The sequence below is a fragment of the Cololabis saira genome, chromosome 5, assembly GCF_033807715.1.
Source record: "Cololabis saira isolate AMF1-May2022 chromosome 5, fColSai1.1, whole genome shotgun sequence".
Taxonomy (NCBI): domain Eukaryota; kingdom Metazoa; phylum Chordata; class Actinopteri; order Beloniformes; family Belonidae; genus Cololabis; species Cololabis saira.
This window is the reverse complement of record NC_084591.1, coordinates 25112863-25135460: the sequence shown is the minus strand read 5'-3', so window position 1 is coordinate 25135460 and position 22598 is coordinate 25112863. Positions and strand designations below refer to the sequence as shown.

The following is a 22598-nucleotide window of genomic DNA, read 5'->3' as shown; positions in this document are numbered from 1 at the left end:
CCGTGCTTGCGTTCTAAATTGCCCGTAGGTGTGAGTGTGCATGGTTGTGTGTGTATATATGGTTGTGGACTGGTGACCTGTCCAGGGTGTATCCCCTGCCTCTCAACTGTAATGAGCTAGGATAGGCTCCAGCAGACCCCCGTGACCCTGCAAAGGATAAAGCGAGTATAGATAATGGATGGATGGAAAACAAAATTGCTGGAGTTGTGTGAATGCAAAAGGGTATCATGGACAAAAGTTTCAAATGAAAACATACTAGTGTGAATGCAAGGAATGCACAGTTGGAAAAACAATCCGTCTCATGAATAAAAGATGCCATATCATATTTTCCTCATCAAAGGAAAGAGAAATGCATTTTTGTTTAAAAGGAGAAATGTGTAGCTTCAGCATGAGGACAGGATGGAAATGTAAAACTGTGGGACTCGGCCAGCTGTTACATGTAAGTTTCTCATCGAAAAAGCAATTATTTCTGATGTTTAAGGTTATAGCAGTCAAATCTGGTACTTAATTTAAAGACGATGTCTTAAATAAAACATCTAAAAATTCAATTATTGAATTAGATCTCTGGATACGACACCTCCGGGCCCTTGGTGGCATCGTTCCACCATTTTGATGGAGGCTTAACCTTGTAGTTCAGCGAGCGCCTCTTGTGTGTGTGAAAGATCTGCAATTACCGTCTTTTCTTTTCCTATCAATATTGAACAGTAAATAATATAGTAAACCCATGGAAGAACTGCATCTGTTTTCACAAATCTTCACACTTTTTCCTTGAACTGGAAGAATTTCTAAACAGAAGACGCCCAAAGGAGCCTTCGATCCAAATCAACTGGCCTGGAAAGTGAAGCTCGAGGGCACTCTCATAACGGTTTGAAAGGTTTTTATTTGTTGAGGTAAAAATGATGACTTGCAGGTTAACTTCTAAGGGGTATTCATCAGTGTCAGTTGGCCAACAGTTTGTTTATTTTACAGCTAAAACATTTAAAGAATGAATTGAAGACCAGAACAGTGATTTGACCTGTGAGGCGGCCCCGACCACAGCCGCCTCTCTCCAGCTGCGTTTAGAGCCTCATTTTATGTGCAAATTATTTGGAAAAGATCCAATTTACTGGTATACGTCCATGACTAAAGTGTCTTTCATATGAATGCCCTCGGAAACAACACACACCATGTGTCATTTGTTTCAACAATAACAAAAAGCATCATATTTGTGAGACCGTATTGACTTGGGTTTTTTTACAGAAGTAGAACAGAAACTGTTCAAAATGGAAGAGATAACAGCTGTTTGAGTCTGTTGTTGCTGATTGATGTTTACATGTTGCGTCCTCCATCACACAATGCTCAGCGCTCGGAGCACATGTGGGACAAAAGCTGCAGGAATTCTGATATGTCCTCACTTAGTTGCACTAAACATTCATTCAGTTACTTTATTGTTTTAATTGAAACTGTTGTGTTGGGTCATATTGAGATGTTTTCTTTGAATGTTTTGAAGGGGTGGGAGGTAGATGGATTGCATTTTTAAAGACTAGATTAAAAACGCCTAGGCTATTATCCAAAACCTTTACGTAATTCCTGAAACCATTGAAGCAAGTTTTACTACCAAAAGAGGACAAACTCAATAAATATTTACATTGTCATTTAAATTCATGGTATTTTGTCTAACCCTGTATTTCTATCTGTAATTGAAAATCACTTCTGCTGGAGTCTGGGAGTGCAGACAGCTTGACTGAGGAAAACAGCATTGAATCTGTTTTGTCAGATGCTGTGAGAAGGACGAATAAATGAATAAATGTTCCTCAAGTTTTTCTTTTCTTTAATGAATAGAGTCAATAGAGCCTATGTCAAATATTGAGGCAAATAATATAAATACTTAGAAATATATGGAAAAAGTACAACTTTAAGTAGCATAAAACCTTAGACCGTGTGATGTTTTGTTATTTATCTTTTAATAGCAAAAGCAAAGATAATTCAATATTAGCACAAAGCAAAAACTGTCAACTTTACTATCTTGCTGGCACTTTAACCGTGGATCCCCATGGCTCCACCACACGGAGAAACCCCCGCCGCCATCAACATAAAAAAATCAGAAACATTTCCTCCCGTTCCCCACGGTCTACAGTAATTAGCTTTGCAGCGTCTCATTAAAAGCCATTACTTGGATGGAACGTCCTCTGATGCTCTTTCTCTTTGAGGCCGTGTCAGAAAACACCCACAGTTGGGACGTAGTCCACTATATTTGATCGTCACCGTTTCGTAGCATTGTCTCAATATGTAGTTAAAATGATAAAGTCCCATGCAAAGCTCAGTCAAAGACAAATATCCCACAGTACAAAAAGTAAACTGCACAGCTAACGGTCACTACAATGATCCATACCGTCATGCATTGTACTAGCTACAAATGTACGTAGCCATTTAACTTCTGATTGTATGCTGAACTTTATTTTATAGTTTAAAATGTTCAAAGCCTGTTAATAACAGTGATTATATTGAAGCAAACATGTACCAAAAAACTATACGACAACACAATTACACATTGACGTTTACTGTTTATGTGTAAACCAGATTGTGTGATTATGGAGTTTCCTCAGGAGGTGGTGTAGCCGGACAACAGTCTGACATTTAAAGTTAATTACAGATTCTAAATGAAGGGAAGTATTTTCTGTTGTTAACATACCATTAACGTAAATGTGTATCTTCCAGGCCAGCGGTGTCTTGCTGGTACGGTAGCAGCGCGTCTCAGTCATCACTGTTTGTAATTCATCTTCTTATCAAAATCATTTGAATGAACATCAGATTAAAAATGTAAAGTTTTATGCCTAATAACATTTTCACAAAGTGTAAATGGTGAAAATATCTGATGTGCTTCGGATTTTTTTTCTTTCAAACTAGTGATACAAAATGACACATTTATGAGCTGTAAAGTGAAGAAAGTAATAAGTAACACAGATGACATCTGCGTGACTTTAACTCTATTTTTACTCTAATTTGAGAAGATATTAAAATAGGGCTATGCAGTAATGGAATGATGCATAAGCTGGAGGGGATCTGCTATGCTTCATCCGTCCAACAACAATGGGACCATGAACAACGCTGATGAAATGACACAGTAGTGTCCAAAAGTTAATTCAGCTGATAAACCCACTGCATAGTTGTCTGCATAGTTCACAGGCACCATGGAGGCCCCTGGGTTTCTTTAGGAAGTGGTTTTTGACACAACCACTGTCAGCTACATTGCTTTGTTTCCTTTGTCTGTGAATTTTTATCTTTTACTTTATTATGGGGTTGAATACTGTCGACATCTTTTTATTTTTACCTCACAATACCAAGATGAATAAAATAATAGAATTCTGAGCATTAAATATTAAATATTATATTAAAATAGGTTCTGCTTTCTGAAATGTATGCTGTCTTTCTTTGAGCTGGCATCCCTTAACACCTCTAAACAGTGAAGTCATAGAAAAACACTACTGCAATCATGATGACTGCAAGAGTTAGTATGCTATGCTACAAATGACATGATTGGGTATCATTTCTGAGCAATACTGAACATTTCTCATAATTGTTACCAAATTTAACACTTGATAGCAAAACAAATAATGAATAAATAAAATCCATACAGTACATGCACGATTGATTGAATTGATTGATTGATTGAATCACAGTGTCACTAAAACGTCTCAGTAAGATACCTGTATTGACTGGATCACCTTTTAAATACTTTTGTCCTCCTCTTAAGGATCTGTGCAACGTTTCCCCACATTTTTTCAAATTCTAAAAAAGACCCCAGTCTCCAGTGTCTTTTTGTCGTCATTTTAAATATTTGCAGCTGACTTGCTTCCATTGCTTTTTTGCCATAGCAAACAGATGAAAAGACAGTATCCCCAACAGTCCTGTTGCCTCCAGGATGCATTAGTGCTTCAACAGTTTACAATGGAGAAAAATGGAGAAAGATGAATAGGGTTGAAATAGTGAAAGGAAATTAAAATCAGAAAGTGTAGTTTTAGTGAATGAACAAAGTTCAGAAATGTCAGAAAATGAGGAGAAAAGAAAAGAAGTAATGGGAGAAAAAAACTTTTCTCAATGTCAAATAAAACTGTCACGTCTTTTAGTTTCCAACAAGAACTCCAACGTCAAGACAAATAAGAATATAAATACCAGGAGGAGGGTGTAAACCTAGACGTGGTCCCTGCTTCATATGACTCGTTTAAAATTGAAATGAACTACCATCTAAAAATTTAACTTGAACATGAATCCAGTATTCTGCTGAATGTTGAAAAACTGTCATTTTTATTTCGGGCTCTTCAGAAAATTACCTGATACCAGATTTCTTCTGCAAAAAAAGCAGGAACACAACTCAAACAACCTATAAGACAATCAATCAATCAATCACAACATATCTGGCAGCCTGCTGTTTTTCAGTTTTGTTAGTTTCTAAGTGACTTTGCGAATCATCTAGTAAGTTCTGTCAACGCCAGGCAGTATGGTGGCTTGCGTTTGGGTCTGAGGACAGTTCTGCAGGCACTGATGTTGTACGTGAGCAAGGAGACATGTCAGAGATGTGTGAGTGAGTCAAGTGCCTCTCGGATGGCAGAGAGCCCACAGCAGAGTAGTTCTCCAATTAGGATACGGCTATATTCTCGTACAGCTGTATTCTCGTCAGAATTTTCTCAGGGTCTAAAAACTTTTTGAGTTATTAACTTCATGACAAGCTTGAGTCGTAACACACTGCATCTCAAACTCTTAAGTGACTCGAAATGAAGTGACTGAAAGAAGATAAATGTCCCCAGCAACATCATTATTACACCAATTAACAGTGATGAATTCTTTTAATGTGGATATTTCCATAAAAACAAGGATATGTGTATCTCTAGGTCCTCGTATGAGAGACGCAGTATAAGACAGAAAGTTTTCCCCTAATGAGCAAGCCTGAGGGTTTTGAAAGTCTGACTCCATCACATTCCCTCTGATCAGGGCTGATCAGAGGACAACACGCAGAGCAGGAAAGCTGTGAGAGGGTGCAGGACGAACGGTCGAGGCCAAGCTCGTTTCAGTTTAACTCAGTAATGAGGTAGTGATCTTAAACCTGACGGCCATCGCTATCTCTTGTGCTGTAGCCCTGACAATGAAACGTCAAGGACAAATGTGTATTAAAAGCAAAGAACATGCCACTGGACAATTTTGCTCTTTACATCAGGGATGCAGTGGAGCAGGAAGCAAATACAGGGATTTGTCTGCAGTAAAAAAAGGTGACTAATGAGTGCTTTTTGCATTCACACACCACACCGTTGTTTATCTTTGGGATTTGGTCATTCCCTTCCGGGAAAAATCCCCCACCAATAATCCATGCAAGACATTAATAAAATTATCAAGAGATTTAGTTTGTCTGTTTAACGCGAGTGAGTTTTAGGAAATAATTATAATCACACTGAAGCAGTTCAAGACAGGAAGGGGAACGGTTGTATTGTCCTTTTTTAACATGAAGGACGTAGTCCCAGTGAGCACACGTACCACCTGAAAAGCTCTTGCAGAGGCTGTGGAGACCACAAACAATGAGCAACATGTGAATGTGTAATCAGCAAAGGAAGTGCACCTAAACAACAAACAGTCGTGCTTTCGTTTGCGGCTGCCTACTGTGATGAGAGAGGCCATTAAAGAACACTTTCAGAACATTAATTCTGCCTATTTCATTATTAAACTATCATTATCACATCAAATAATCCAGGTGCCATGGAAGAAACTGTTTTTTGTGTATTTATTCAGTGTTATAAAGTCATACACATATTTAGTCTGAAGACCATCATTGATTAATGACGGATTAATGCTAATGTTTCAGATTTAAGTTGATCACAAGAGAAAAAGGGTAGGCACTATAAGCTACGGCTTCAGCCTACACCTTTTCGGCAAAAGCAATGTTTATTTTACTTTTTCATTTCGTTTTGTAAAAAATGTGTACAAGACCAAAATAAAGATGATAATTCATTCATTCATATATGGAAATCGTAATTGATACATCTGACACATGCGTGCACATAAGCATTTACACACAATCTGATGGCCGTGCAGTCAAACTATCCATCCTTCCGTCCATCAATTCCATCCATCCATCTCTGATTATCCAAGGTTGCCCTGTAGGGGCAGCAGCCTAAGCACAGCGGCCCAGGCCTCCTCCAGTACCTCCAGGGGAATGCCAAGGTGCAGGCCAGCTGAGAAATATAATCTCTCCAGCGTGTCCTGGGTCTTCCTCAGGGCCTCCTCCCAGTTGTACGCCAAAACCCCTTGAGAAGGAGGTGTCCGGGAGGCATCCTCATCAGATGCCCAAACCCCCTCAACTGGCTCCTCTCGACATGGAGGACCAGTGACTCTACTCCAAGACCGACAAATGTCTGAATTCAGCCAGTTTCGCCTTTTGGATCAACTTTCTCCTCACTACAACATACTGGTAAAAAGGTCTGCTTCACTACAGGCGCCATACCAGACCACTGTTTTGATCTCCTGCTCAATTCTTACCTCAGTCATGAACCCTGGGATATACTGAGTAGGGGTGGGTTAAAAATATTGATATTTTATCGATATACATGTGTAGGAGCGATTATCGATATATAAATCCAAGTATCGATTTAAGAAAAAAAAAAAATAAAAAAAAAATATATATATATATATATATATATATATATATATATATATATATATATTTTTTTTTTTTTTAATCCAGATTTTTTTACCCATTTTATCACCCAGTGCTCCTACCTAAGTCAGTCCCGGGCATTTCTCCCTCTACCAACCCCTGGAGACCCTACACTAAGCTCAAGTCTCGTCCTTACTTGAGGAGTGATGAGGCCGCTTCTTTTCACCAGTCAGGGTGGGGCGCTACCGTGCCCCTCGATTTATTTTTATTTTTGAGAATCCCTTCCATTGCCAAAGCAAAATTGGTATTGTTACTAGAATATCGATATCGAATCGTATCTGAAATCGTATCGACTTAGGAACCTAGTGTATTGGAATCGTATCGGGAGGTCAGTGATGATACCCAGCTCTAATACTGAGGACGCGTTTACTTCCCCACATGACTTCAGCGCCCACACCCTGGGTGGGGTTGGCGAAAGAGCCTTTCTGTGTGGAGTTTGCATGTTTTATTTGCATGTTCTATATCCAAGAATTGGTCCCAGATGGGAAAGCTATTTTTATGTCTGGGCAATAGGCTGTAGACCTGTGTTAATGCTGGTGCAGGACATAATGTTTTTTCTACCGCATCAAACACATACACACCAGGCAAAACAGGGTCTGAGAACATTAACCTTGCCAAAAGGTAATTACAAAACTTTAGAAAAAAATTTTGCCTCTCTTCTGGAGTTTCTGTGACAACTAATGAGCAAAAAAATTATCTCAATAAACATTCCCTTGGAGACATGTCACTTTATCTTAATTTTTTTTTTAAATACCATGCAGAAGTAATCCAATGTGCTCGGCTGCTAATAAAGCACCTCGTACCTACCCGACTTCATTTGACTTGCTAATTAACCTTTGCTGTTATCAGCAGCTTAATGAAAAACACTTCACCATGAAAGTAAGCAGAACACTGTGTGTGTTGCTGAATATGAAATGGGAACGTGTGTGTGTGTGTGTGTGTGTGTGTGTGTGTGTGTGTGTGTGTGTGTGTGTGTGTGTGTGTGTGTGTGTGTGTGTGTGTGTGTGTGTGTGTGTGTGTGTGTGTGTGTGTGTGTGACACCTGGCTGGTCCCCCTGCAGTGCTGTTGAGGGTTGGAGATGATCGACATAGATGCACCACCCACTCATTACATGATGGTATAATGGACAGGGTCCCGGACTGCATCTGATTTGACCCGACCCCCATGCCCTGCTCATCACACATTGCATTTTTCATACCAAACCCACATCACAGCTGGGTAGGAACCAATTTGTTTTTAGGAGGAGTGGTTGGAGGAGAGCCTGACAGAATGGATGATATCCCAACTCCCCTTCTTCTCTCTTTTTCCAGCCTAGCTTTCATGTCTTGACAGCAGTGAAAATTAAGAAAATAACTACGACATTCCCCTACAGTTCACATTATGTGTGAATCTGTGCAATATGTGCATTCTGATTGTAAAACACAATTTTAAATGTGACAGCCATGTAAGGAAGTCTTGGACATTAAAATGCCCCCAAAGGCTGAATATTTTAACATATAACAACTTGTTTAATTTAAAAAGTGTGATACAACAATGTTGCTGTCACCCACTGTTTCTTTGTGCCTCCTAATATTTCAATAAACATACCACCCTCCTCTTAGGTTTGAAAGAATGACATTAAATTAGGGTGTCCTGCTGGTGAGCCTTAATACTTGATTTACTCGTAATTTATTTTTGTTTTTTTTTTAAATTGCAGGGCAATAAAAATTTAATTAAACAATGGGTGGAACATTTAGTCATATGCTCCTAAATAATATTTGTAGCAGCCCTGGATGTCAGAGTAGAGTTTTAGGAGAACACTAATGCAATATTAATAAAAAGAAAAACAATCTGAATATTTATCCATTTCTTGTTGCGTGGCAGTGCCTGTTTCACAGCTTGACAACAATATTAGTGCCACGAAGACACCGATTGGTTGAACAAGTATTTAAAAGTAAAATCAAATAAACTGGGCCTCAGTTAATAATTGGAAAGAAAAACAACTTCAAAAAGAAAAAAAGGAGGGTGTGGGTGACGAGAAAAAATAAATGCTGATTTCAGGGGCACTACATTTCAAAAATCAACAAATATGCTAATATATTTTCAGCTTTGAGGTCTTGTAGAACAAATGGAAACTGTTCGCCACTCAAATCCTGATTTTAAGGATTTTATTATCAAGACTCTCTTTGGTTTACAGTCTGGCAATCACCAATTATGCTCCCACAAACCGAGTCCTTAATCAGGATTGTTGACTCACATAGTGGAGTTTAAGTGCATGAATATGGACTTTAAAAAAACAAAACAAATAGCAACATATTTTGAATAAAAAATAAATAAATAAATAAATAAAACCTGCATCAGAGCTGTGTTGAATAAAATACATATCTTGTGCTTTACCCCCTTTAACCAGTAGATGAGGATGCAGCTTCATCTGTACAATGTTTGACCTTGAAATTAATTCACTGTTACTTAAATCTAGTTCTGAAATGAACCAAAATGAATTTCCTGCTGATGCTTTGTATTCCACTACTTACACTTGTTCAAAGTTGCTTGCAAACTTCACTGCACCAAGCCTGCGGTCACATTCACCTTTAAACATATTCTCTGCCTGCACCCCATCAGGTTTTTAATCCCTCTATCATAAGGTCAGGGCTGTTAATGTGGCACCCTGAGGCAGCCACAGTCTGCCACGGCAAAGTCATAATTCTGACTCAGCTCAGTGTCGAACCATTATTAAGAGTCAGCTGTGGTCCGCAGGCTCTAGTTTTAGTCTGTAAGTCATCAAACCTTTCTTTTGGTTTTGAATCTAAAAGTCATGTTTAAATATCACCAAAAAACCCTTCGAGATGATCTATTGTAAGCATTTGAGGGTTCCCCTCCATTCATAAATTGTAATGGACGGTGTAACAATGCTGACGCAGATCAGAAACAGCCTTCGTTTCTGCTGAACTTTCATGCTGATACCACTGCATCATCAGTGCATTAAAGCAGCATAAATAGTTACTGTAGAGTAAGCAAGAACACAGTCACACACAAACCCAGGTCCTCCACAAGAAGCATAAGAGCCTGAAGTTTCTGATCAGGATCTTATGTGTATCAAGGTCTGCTACCTTCAGTGCTGCCAGGCCATAAACTCAGTTCATGACACAACTAGGAAAGTCTGTTCCAGCCTCACAATGGGAAGCCTTTCAAGAAAAAAGCAAACAATAAGCAGACGATAAAAGTGGAATTCTGGGGTTCATAAATAAAACGGATTTCCTTACAGCGAATATAGATGTGTGTTTGAAGCGAAAAGCATGCGTGGTGGTTTTCACAGAGGACGTAAACCCTGAATTTTAAAGAGGCTCGTCAATTAACATGTTGAAACTCAGTTGTGGAGTCAACCAAGAGCTAGTTCAAACCTGGCATTAACATGCGTCTTAGGGGATCTAAGCATGAGTGGATATCTCTAAGGTGCAGGTCGTAGAGGCATTCAAGCTGCAAACGTTTCTCACATCTCTCTACCCACATTCCCTGAGGGTGCGGCTGATATTCTTCTAACGGTGTTTAGGTGACCACACTGACTCATTACTCACCACTCATTTATTTTATACGACTGATGGCCAGTGCACTTTAATCTGAGAATTATATGCTATGTTTACATATGCGGATTATACGTTTTCAAACCTGGCCTTGTACAGGGTTCTAACATTTGATTCTTGCAAAGATTCATTTTTACGTAGAACAGGGATGTGGGAGAAGTGGTGACACAGTGACGTCAGGCATGAACTGACATACTAAGGGTTATCCACTTGTGATCAGATCACACCAAGGCACAAGTTCATACCTGGGACGTACCAGTCCCAAAGAAACATTTGCTTCTACAACTTATATGCTTCAACTCCCAGTTTTTTATTTGTGTTTGCGTAGCAACACAATGATATTACATAATCATTAGAATTTCAGTCTAGACACAAGAAATAAAGTGCAGTAGTCAAGTATTAACATAAAATAAAAAAGACCAATTTTACACCAGGAAGCATGCTTCCAAGAGTGTAGTGAAAGAAAAGAACTCATTGTTAACGTATCACACTATTTCAGTTTACCAGCATGGTTCCACTTTGACACTATTGTTTGTTTGGTCAGGACACACTAACAAAGGAGTTGGCATTATTACTTGGCAAACGCCTTGTAAAGGACCTTTTACGCAGAAGTAACATGGAGAAGAAACTACAGTAGAGCGGTGTGGAATTAAGACTGCACAAATGCAATTGTTATCAGCGATTATGTTAAAACATTTAGAAACACTGCAGCAACGCATAACAAGCAGCAGGTTAGAGGAATGGTGAAAGAGTGGATTCCACGTGAATTTAAAGAGCATGTCAGACTTCATTACCTCACTGGAATCCCTTTGACAAAATGCAGGGCAGAGTTCTGCAGTGCAGCATTCAAAAAGACCCATACACACACAATAATATATATATATATATATATATATAAATGCATGCATACACACACACATACATAAATACAGGTTTCACAGATGATAAAGCTGTACTTTGTATCCTCTCCCAGCTAATGTTTTATGCTTTATGATCTGGAAAATTAGAAAAGTGAGTGGACAGGTGTTGGCATGCAGGAAACTGGATCTGGGATGGCCTCAATATTGACTCAAGAGTGTCTAAGTCTCAAATGTCCGTCTGCAAATAAGTAGTTATGGAGATAAAGGGCTTGGTGCAGACGAAACAGCAACGACAGAGTGACCAAGGAGTGAGGACGGAGAAGGAACAGCAGAACAAGGTGCGAAAAAGCAGGCGAGGTAAAAATAGGTACAGAAATGACAGAAACAAAGAGTAGCCCTTGGAGAGTGGCAGAGAGAAAGAATTGGAAATGAAAGAGCAACAAAAGCACCAACATATTTGGAAACCGCGGCAATGTGCATCGTGGGAACAAACAGTTATTTTATATAAACGTGACCCTGATCTGTTTAAAAAAGACTTCCAAGTGGAGGAATAGAGGGAAGCATAAGCAGCAGGGGCGATGACAGTTTAAATCTATTCTTGGTACCCTACCATCACCCATGGCTCTGGCTTTCAGTGTCCGGTTACACTGAAAGCCAGTGGGGGGGTGGTCATGTTATGATGCATCTTAAACACGGTCCCTTGTAATTGAGTTCTTCCTGACAGATATACTGTACACGCACGCACGCACGCACGCACGCACGCACGCACGCACGATGGTGAGCTGCGACTCATCATCATCAGCAGCAGCAGCAGCAGGTTGATGATGGGTAATTTAGCAGCTCTTTCTGCACAGATATGAGAGACACAGATGTCTTCAATGAAAATGATCATTACCACTGTCTCCCAACAAAACAAAAACAAAAGATATTTCACTCACACCAAAACAAATAGCAACATCTTCTGGTTTTCTGTTAGAAATATTCTCCTTGATTCATATCCATCAATAAAAAATGAATGACCACGATTTATGTTAGAAATATTGCATCCAAACAAAAAGATTCCATCAATCGCTATCTCTCTGCAGACTGATCAAATAGAAAAAGAAATTGTACATAGATTGAATTTATGTCACCCTATCAACTTGAGCATCTGGAAAAAAAACACAATAAGGAATATAAGAAAAGATTCAATGCAGAAAATAATCTTGGATGAACTGACTTCCATGGCACTTGAAGGCATGAATCGCTCACTTATACATGTACACACATCGACACACACACACTCACACACAACTGTGGATCAGAATATGGATCGTCCTCCAACCAAAAGGTAGGAGTCTCCTCTGGCCAAGATAATGAATCCTACATCGCTCCTGGTGTTTACTAATGTGTGATTTTAGAGAAAATGAGAAAGAATAATATATATGCAGTTCATATACAATAAGTAGCGTTGTCTGTGGTTGATAACGGGCTTTGTAAATCTAAATAAAGTTAAAAAGCTCAAGCACAAATCATTTGCCATTTTTTTCAAACACCCGTGCTCTGCATCCCAACTCTGAATCAGTCCTTCCTCCTCAGTCCACACTATCATTTTAGAGGATCTCTTTGACTTGCATTTACTTTCTAGAAGTTTCCCCATAAAACCAAACTTCAACCAAAACTGCTGCTGACCAAACCTTAAGCTTTCAACATCCCACAATGTGTTATATTAGAGGTACTATATTTTCATGACCAATAGGAAGGCAAGTCCTCAAAATCTGCATAATACAACATCAACAATTACATACATACAGTCAGGCTCAGAATAAACTGACAGACAGAACAAACTGTAACATTACTGCAACCAAATATTCATTAAACATGTGTTTGTTTTCCTACTATCTCTATTTTCTATAACCATTATTTTCTTTACACTCAGCTTCACCATTACTTGTGCAAATTATCAGCCGTTTACTGTCAAGGCATATAAAAATTACTCAATGAAGGCCAATGGATTTTGAAATAAAGAAGGCAATAATTGGAAAGTAGTGTATTTTCACAGGTGCAGGGCTGCTATCGAAGCTTTTGAAATGGCTCCCTCTTTTGGCAAAAAACCAGATTGGAATACCTCACTGACAATTGATCAGATGGAAATGTGATTTTTCTGGTGGAAAAATGATTTGTAACGCATTTACATGACACTGTTTCAGTCGTAAGCTCATGATCACTGACTGCAGCTGCCAGTCGACGTGTTTATGGCGCGACGCTGCCTACAGTACCTGTAATCCGGTGCTGCTTGGTGCTCACTTGGTTGGCGTTTTGGACTGCGCAGCAGAGGTGGAGCATGGCGAACATGGTGAGGATCATCACCACACTCTGAAGCAGCAGGGTCACCTCAAACTGTTTCCCTATCCTGTACGGACAAAACACAAACAAACAATGACTTTGGAGGATTTCAAAACAGAGTTTATATAGAAGAACAGTTGCAACACCAGAAAGGACTGTAAACACCACACAGCACGGACAATACATTATTCAGTTTCACTTTTAATCCTCTAAAACAATACCACACAAAAGGAAATTATTTATTGGACAACAAAGTATTGTACATTTTATATAACACTCTGATTGTTCCATATCTGACCTACTGTGTTGAAGTTTGGGGAAATGCCTGTAAAACATATATTCAATCAATTTTCATTCTGCAAAAAAGAGCCATAAGGATAATTAGTAGAAAACGATATAGAGATCCAACAAATCCATTATTCCTTCAGTTAAATTTGTTGAAATTTCATGAACTAGTAGACCATAGTATTCTGCAAATTATGTTTAAAGCTCATAAAAAGGACAAAATTGATGGATCGTTGTGTTTTTGTGAAAGGAATCAATTTATGGAACAATCTGAACAAAGAAAACAAAGAATCCAAATCAAACATTACATTCAAAAGAACAATTAAAACCTGTATGTTAAGGAAATATAACGAAAAATGTTGAGTTTGACTGACATACCCGTAGGCGGTGGTAATTTTATTTAATGTTATTTTAATTTTATTTTAGTTGTTTTTATTCACTTAGTTTTTTTTTTTTTATTATTATTAATTTATGTTATTTGTGAAAGGGGCAGATCAGATTATATTCTTCTTCTTTCTGTTCTGTTCTTTCATTCATAAGTTAGGAACATTTGTATTTGTGTTTGTATTAAATTGTTTTGTTTTTTGAATGAAATAAAGAATAAAATGAAATGAAATGAAATGAAATTAGAGAGACATCTCAAAGGTCTCTCGGCCTTACCAGAAGAATATGCGCAGGATGTTGGCTACGAGCAGAACCAGACAGACTCTGGTGGAGAAGCCCTCAGTGTTGCTACTTCTCTGGATCTCCTTGAACTGTGGGACATACGGCACGGCCCCTCCAAACACCATCAGGGAGGACGCCAGCAGGGACATCAGGGACCATGAGCCCTCCAAGTCCTCCTCCTGCAGAAACCCCTCTGCATCCATCGCGCCGAAGGAATCCCCAAGGAGGAGGAGGGGTCTCAGGAGGTCTCGTGTGGGCACCTAGGAAACTGACAGGTACCACAATGACAATATAAAAAATTATCTTAGGGACGGGAATTCAAGTTATTGTTAGCATAAATATTAATGAAATATCTGTGACACGTTGTGGTCAAACTACCAGATATACGGTACAAAAGTAGCCAGTTAACACCAGGTCCCCCCCTGCTTGCATCCAGCCCCATCTCCTGTCTCTCACCAGCAGCTTTTCAGGAGTTGACTGGCTTCACCTGCTTATAATTATACTTTTACTTCATCTGAGCAGCCACATAAGGCCCAGACTGGCTTAGTACAGTTACCTGCTGATTGCTCCTGTTAAGTGACGGTAAAGCCGGGCTCTTCACGACTCTGGAAGGATCTTGAGAGCAATTCATCCCTTGTTTATGTTTTTCTTTGACTCAGACGGTGACTAACCATCTCTCCTTGGTTCTTGGCTAACCATCAGCTTAGTACGCCCACCCGGCCTCCCAGGAGAAGTCATCCTGCTTCCACCCGTGCTGCCTTCAAGGAACGACGACCTCAACGAGGGCCCCGGCTAACCTTTACATTCAATAAACACTCTTCTATTTCCCATCGGGACCCACTGCATTTCTGAGTCCTCCCTGCTGCCTACAGTTCAACACAACCGTCAGAGGAAGGGTGTGCTTCTCTAAAGTCAGTGTTACAGCTTTCGGTTCCCCAATGAAGAGTTGCAGCTAATGCAGAACGATGTGACATTAGGTGGAGTTAATGATGGGAAAGATTGAGCTGATCTTAGTTTGTGATGTCACAATACCTTGAAAATCTGAAACTCTCATTGAACGATATGTATCACTTACTTCTGTGCATCCTGACAGGGTTGTGTTATCTCAGAGTTTAGGAGTTTGTAGTCACTTCACCCACACATAAGCCACACAAAACATATTGTTATAATATTTCCCTTATAATGAAGCAACCAGAGGTCATCAGCTGGGTCTGAAATAAACTATTCCCTAAGGGATGAATAGGATTAAAACATTAAGCTGATTACATTTAAATGCCTCTTATATATGAACCAGTGTGCTTTATGCCTGGTTTAAATTCCTGCCCTTCCTCACATCAGAATACTGTCCAGGAAAAGAAAAAGAAATAAAAAGATTAGAGGACAGTAGGTCAAAATGGCCAAATATAAACATGTTTTTTAAGAATATGGAAAACAAGTGAAACATTAAACCAATACACTTTTTTTCCAAAGACAACATAATGGCATCTCACAGCGGTAAAATCAGATGTGATCGAAATAAAGATGCAATAATTTCGGTCGGCTCCCGTCCCTCAGGATCTGGGTATTGTCTGTGCTGGTTCATTATCAAATTGTCTCGGCTTCCTGAGACTCTCCCAACACAGCAGAGCCATTGTTCACGTTATCAGTAACATCTGTGTTTCTTCTACTACGACACATTCTTGCATTGTCTAGAAGATGCATTTCTGTTTCTATGCCTGCTGATCTTTTACAGGTTCACAGGGGTCTGCTGAAGCCTAGCCCAGCTCATACACGCTTTTGGATTGTGGGAGGGAACATGCAAACTCCACACAGAAAGACTCCTGCTGGGCCTGGGAGTCGAACCAGGAACCTTCTTGCTTTGAGGCGCCAGGAGTAACCACTACTAAATAACAGTCATGCTGTGTAATGAAACATATGTCAAGAAGACAACGATGTTCAATTCAAAACAAGTCTTGAAGTTAAAGAATATAGTGCAATATGATCTAATACATATTAACAATTTCTTTAACATACAATAAACACGTGTCAGTCCTCGAGCATGGGTTGATGTAGTTCTGTATTGTTATCAATCCTTTCTCTCTTGACAGCATACATCTGCTAAAGTTGTACCCAACTGCAGTTCCTTTTCTTGTATACGACAAACACCAGCAGCCCTTGTTGGTGGTCAGAAATTCAATGCCACCCCACATCTCCACTGCCCTGTCTGGAGAGTCACACTAACAAAAACAAGTTACAATACTGAAAAGTGATGCAGGAGTTTTCCAGCATTCAAAGTCTTGTATAGATACATGTAGACTTCATACCCACCTCCTGCACTAATTTGACACATGCCTTAAAGCTTTGATGAAAATCCTAATTTTAACTTTAATTAAACTTGAAAAGGAATATCAATTGATATGGCTTATATTGCATAATACACTCACTGGCTCCTTTATTAGGTACACCTTGCTAGTTGGACCCTGTTTTGCCTTCAGAACTGCCTTAATCCTTTGTGGCTTAGATTCAACAAGGTACTGGAGACATTCCTCAGAGTTTGGTCCATATTGACATGATAGCATCACACAGTTGCTGCAGATTTGTCGAATGCACATCCCTGATGCAAATCTCCCGTTCCACCACATCCCAAAAGTGCTCTATTGGACTGAGACCTGGTGACTGTGGACGCTGTTTGAGTTCAGTCTGAGATGATTCTTTAAGACATGGCCCGTTATCCTGCTGGAAGTAGCATCAGAAGATGGTACACTGTGGTCATAAAGGGATGGACATGGTCAGCAACAATACTCAGGTAGGCTGTGGCGTTGTCACGATGCTCAGTTGGTACTAATGGGCCCGAAGTGAGCCAGAAAAATACCCCCCACATTATTACACCACCACCACCAGCCTGAACCGTTGATACAAGGCAGGATGGATCCATGCTTTCATGTTGGTGACTCCAACAACCATGCCACGTTAAAAGTCACTTAAATCACCTTTCTTCCCCATTCTGATGCTGGTTTGAACTGCAGCAGATCGTCTTGACCACATCTACATGCCTAAAAGCATCGAGTTGCTGCGATGTGATTGGCTGATTAGAAATTTGCATTAACAAGCAGTTGGACAGGTGTACCTAATAAAGTGGCCGGTGAGTGTAGATTAACACTGGCGTTGGTTATATACAAAGACAGCTTTATAGTTTAGAGACAATCCTTTCTCTCATAGTCTGATTACTCATTAATGTTAACTGAAATTTTTAAGTGAAAAAGCATCAGTGAGGCATCCATCGAACACACAGTCATTCATTTTTCTTTGCAAATTTGGTTCAGTTGTGTTGGGTTTGAACTTTGATTGCTACACTTTTGAAAATTATAATGACTGAAACTAGTTCTAAGTTTATGTCACAAAAGGAAACCTGCTAGCATCTTATGCAGGAAGGGGGATTTAGATGAAGTCAGTGGTTAGTTTTTAAGGGATGGGATTAGGATCAGGCAGGCCAACTCCTGTCTGATACTACTATACTTCAACAACACACAGATGCTGTTAAAGCATAAAGTGTGTGAAAGTCGAGCTTATCTGACAGTGAAAGGTGCATAAAAAGGGAGTAGGACATGACAAAAATCCCAATACTCTGTTACAGTCACTTAATGTGGCAAAGGGATGACCTTGAACAGCTCTCTTTAACAGAGGCTTCAGATGGAAAAGGGTAGGATATAGAAAAAACACAACTGCAGGTCCTGAGTAAGCTATCTTCTGCTCCTTCTGTTATCTAGGAATGCTATAGACTTTTCATAGTTATCATTCAGCTAGTAGCACAAACCAAAAAATACAACAAGTCACATTTAATCATTTTCTATTCAAATCGTAACAGTCAACTGTAACCATTTTGCATTATCACTGACTCAAGTTATTGCTCCAATAAATAACAAGCACACACTGTAGTTCAAAATATGTGACAAGCATTGAAGATTATGAAATAATCTAAATACTTCTTAGTGTTTTAATCAAAGACAAAATTTAGAACATGTTAAAGCCTGTACAGTAAGTTCTGTTAGTTGGGGGTTTCTTTGACGTTAGCTTGTGCAGTAATGACATGTAATGAAAAAGAATCACAATAATTCTATAAACAGAATATCAAACACTTATATTATCTGGGATTAAGAAACGATTAAAATATACAGACATTTTTTGATTGAGCAAGACAGACAAAATCAACTACATTGAATAACAAAGAAGAATTTTCCCCTTTATTTAAATACCTACGAGCAATAAATATACGCTTACAAAGTTTAAGAATGGCAGTATTTTATGAGTATGCTAATATAACAGCAGAAATCTGATGACAAGTGGTATATTAAAGTCAAAGATCTAGAAATGGGTTGCAGCAAGAGCTGACTTGGAGAGATAGGAAAGGAAAGGGTTAAACAGTCAACAGCCAGCAAAGGCTGACAGGACAGGCGGGTATTGGGGCACTAGAGGACCTGGCTGGGTGGTGTCAGTATTCGCTGCCAGAGTTTGCAGATAACATGCCTGAATGCAAGCCAGCAGGCCCTCCTACTCTATCTGGTTTCTCCCACAGTCCAGCTACTCACGGTTCTCATTGTTCACAGTTAAGTAAATATTTACTGGAGCTGTGAATCTTTAGGCAAAGCAAGTTTATTTGTACAGCGCATTTCAGCAACAAGGCAATTCAAGGTGCTTTACATAGTAATAATAACAAGTGAAGCGGGGGTAAAGTTACAGTGCAGTGTAAAGAAAAGTTAGTTTAAACTAAAGTACTTAAACTTTAGTACAATTGAGTACTAAAATTAAAAATTGTTTAAATATAAATTCAGAATAGTTTACATAATTCAGTTAAATGCAGCTGTAAACAAGTTAGGTTTTAACGTTGATTTAAAGGAACTGATGGTTGCAACTTCCTGCACTTTTCTGGAAGTTTGTTGCAGATCTGTTGCAGATGGAGAAGCAGCTGAATGCTGCTTCTCCATGTTTAGTTCTGATTCAGGTGACAGAGCAGACCTGAACCAGAGGACCTGAGCGGTCTTGATGCTTGTTTATAAGTTTATTCTGTTTATTTACAAGTTTATTCTGGTCCACTGCATGCAAAGAAAGATGGAATAAACTTGAAAGCGTACGTAAACAGTCATCCTCTTAATTTTAAACTTTTAAACATGGCGACATAATTAAAAAAAAAAGAAAGTACAATAATAAAAAATATAGTTCCTAAAAGGTCTTACAATGACAAACAAAATGGTGACTAATGTCATATTACATTATTAATTAAGGAAAAGCTAAAACAAAATGCAATGGCAGTGAGTGAGATTGTCAGTAAACCCCATTTGGTGCATATCTGTCTGAGAAAAATAAAAAAATAAAATTACTAAAAACTCATTCAGTTACAAATATTAATTAGAGAAGTGTTTAAGAAAAGAATCAGGGGCTGTTTTTTATTTCAATATATAATAAACACTAAATGTAATATTATTATTTCCTGTCAAGATAGCAAGTTCATGCCAAAATCTAATTGTGCAATGTTGAGAGAAACAGCTAAAAGAAAAACACACCCGCTGCTTTTCAGACTCTAGAGATCTCAAGTCAGGATGCCAAATCTTTATTTTATTAATAATACTTAAATTTAAAGTACTTAAAATTATAGATATGTGGCCATAATACACAGTGCCATGTTTGTCAAACACTGAAACAGCATATCAGCACAAACAGCTCGGATTAAAGCATTTCAGAGTAAAATGTGAAGCCATCTGTCTGGCCACTAAAGCTTACCGGTAATTGAAATTGGGTCATATAACAGAACAATGATACTGAGCACACACCAGTCAAATCTACAACAGAATGGCTGAAAACAAAAGAACTCAGAAGTTGCAATGGCACAGTCAAAGTTCAGACCTCAACATAATAGGAATGCTGCACCAGGACCTAAGCAAGCATTGCGTAAACGAATACCTGGAAACTGTAAAATAAAGTAAAGAAGAGTTTGATGAAATTCCACCACATTGATCTAGGTTATTGATGACATCATACAGACAGCAATTTAATCATAAGATGCAGTTAGTTTTTCAGATATTCCTTTGTTTTGGTTCATTCTTCATGTGTTTCTTGACTAATCTTAAAAAACTGAACTACGATTACTGTCAGATAAATAAAATATACTGAAGAGATTCTTCAATAAAACAGAACATCCCATTTGAAATTGAATGAAAACTACAGTGTTGGCTATCCATTTTCATTTGAGTGCTACTACATTCCTTTTTGTCTTATTTAATATACTTATTATTACTTGCACTTTAAAATTGTCTCATGGGCTGCTTTAACAAGTTAATTTCTCTGATGCTGGCTCAGTCAGGTTTGATCTTATTCTAAGTGTTTATAAAGAAGACTTCCTCCATTTCCATGTGACAAATGCATCCATCATTACACTGCCAGAACATTTAAAAAAAAGATACCATAATGTTATTATATGGTATAAGTATCTGAAACCGAGGCCACTATACACATCAGATGCACCAGTGATTATTTAAAAACAAAAGAAACAACATGTGTGTGAGCTACCTTAAGTACTTTAGCATCTGGATGTCAAACTACCTTATTTTGCAATGAAAGCCAAAGTAATACTTCATTAACCTTTATCTTTGCATCCCTGCAAAGGTTTTCCTTATACAGACTTTAGATCTCTTATTACGTTAATTTGGATTTTTCACCACCCTATTGCTTGGTCTGCATTACAGCTACCAAGTGAGGTAACTATTTCAGAAGTGTGTACTTTGTCAATATTCCTCTCATTACCCAAACTATGCTCCAGAATGAACAGTTGCATATCACCATAGTCTTATTTTCTAAGGCTGCTCAGAAATATGAATGGCATTTGACTTTATGCGGGAACCTGTGTGTTGTTGTGTACACAAACACCAACACATTCTAGGCAAACAGTAGGAAGCACAGGAAGTCTGAGAGGTCTTGTGGCATAGTAGGACTGTTGTCATCACTGTGTTAAGTAATTACTGTGTAACTTAACTATGAAACACAAGACCTTTGATATCAGTGTCAGAAGACAGGCATCAGCATAGCTTAAAACAATGATCCGATACATGTTTGTAAAGTAAAAAATTAAGCCCACCCAAAAAAAGTTCAAGTTCTCACACACACACACACACACATATATATATATATATATATATATATATATATATATATATATATATACACACACACACACACACATATATATATAGGACCTCACTGCTCTAAAAAGATAGCCTGTGGCAGATGGAACCTGAGACATGACAGCCGACTCTTTAAGTTGTCCATATCTCAGTTAATGTTTGTCATGTACACATTTTAAAAGAGTTACCTAGGGCATTTCAAGCCTGCAGCAAACCTGCTGTAAACATTTAATAGACTGCATAAAAAGTTTTGTTTTCCTGCAGTCCAAAAGTTAAATATTATTGAGGACTTAACAGTTTCAAGACACCCCCTGCTATGCCCTTCTGCATAAACGCAATGCATAACAGCAGCAGCTGAAAAGTGTTGATCTACCTCTATTGAATGAACAAGCCTGGTTATGTAAGAGAGCATAGTTTCATGGGGTAGGGCCAACACGCCTGCATTTTTATACAAGCAAACATCAATTTTGGGCTTCTGGGATAGCGCTCCTCCTCCACACAAAGAAACAGCGGCCACCAAGTCTAGTTACATGTTTTAAAAGGGACTCGCAGTTTGCACAATGTTTGGTAGAATCTACATCTTTGGGATAAAATGCACCGAGGAAGTCTGCACTTCTCCTTAAAAGTAGTTGCTTCTTTTATCAGCATGTTTGGGCTTTTACACGCGCAGTACCCGCGGGTCTGATTTTGAGTCGCTCTTCATTAGGACTATGCATAAAGCATCACAGATGTAAAAGTAGTTTTTTTTATTTTTATTCTTTCCTTTTTAAAATGTCTAGTTTCACTTACCAGCCGCCTTCATTTATCTTCCTCCAGTCTGTGAAAACCTAACCTGGACTCTCAGGTTTTGCAGCGCCACTCGCGTCTCTGGCAGCGTCAACTTTCAAATCCCAACTCGCTCACGGAGGAGGAGAAACACGCACTGATGCGCGTGAATAGATAGTATTTCCCGTGTAATTTCATTCTTCATTCATTTAAAATCGTTATTAAAGTTTTTTACTATGAGCTACAAGTAGTTAATTAATCCCAATCTATGTTAATAAACAAAACAGTCAGCACTTCGCTTTTA

At 38.7% G+C, this 22598-nt stretch overlaps 1 protein-coding gene across 1 annotated transcript in view; it reads right to left on the bottom strand.

The window, feature by feature from the left end:
* Nucleotides 1-22435, bottom strand: part of si:dkey-246g23.2 (solute carrier family 66 member 2) — a 93994-nt gene extending 71559 nt beyond the window's left edge. The window contains exons 1-3 of the mRNA XM_061721325.1: nucleotides 22319-22435; nucleotides 14373-14646; nucleotides 13361-13494 (exon numbers count right to left, since the gene is read on the bottom strand). Coding sequence (XP_061577309.1) covers nucleotides 13361-13494; nucleotides 14373-14581 — 343 coding nt within the window. The 5' untranslated portion in view covers nucleotides 14582-14646; nucleotides 22319-22435. The remainder of the gene's footprint in view (nucleotides 1-13360; nucleotides 13495-14372; nucleotides 14647-22318) is intronic.
* Nucleotides 22436-22598: the final 163 nt, after the last annotated feature.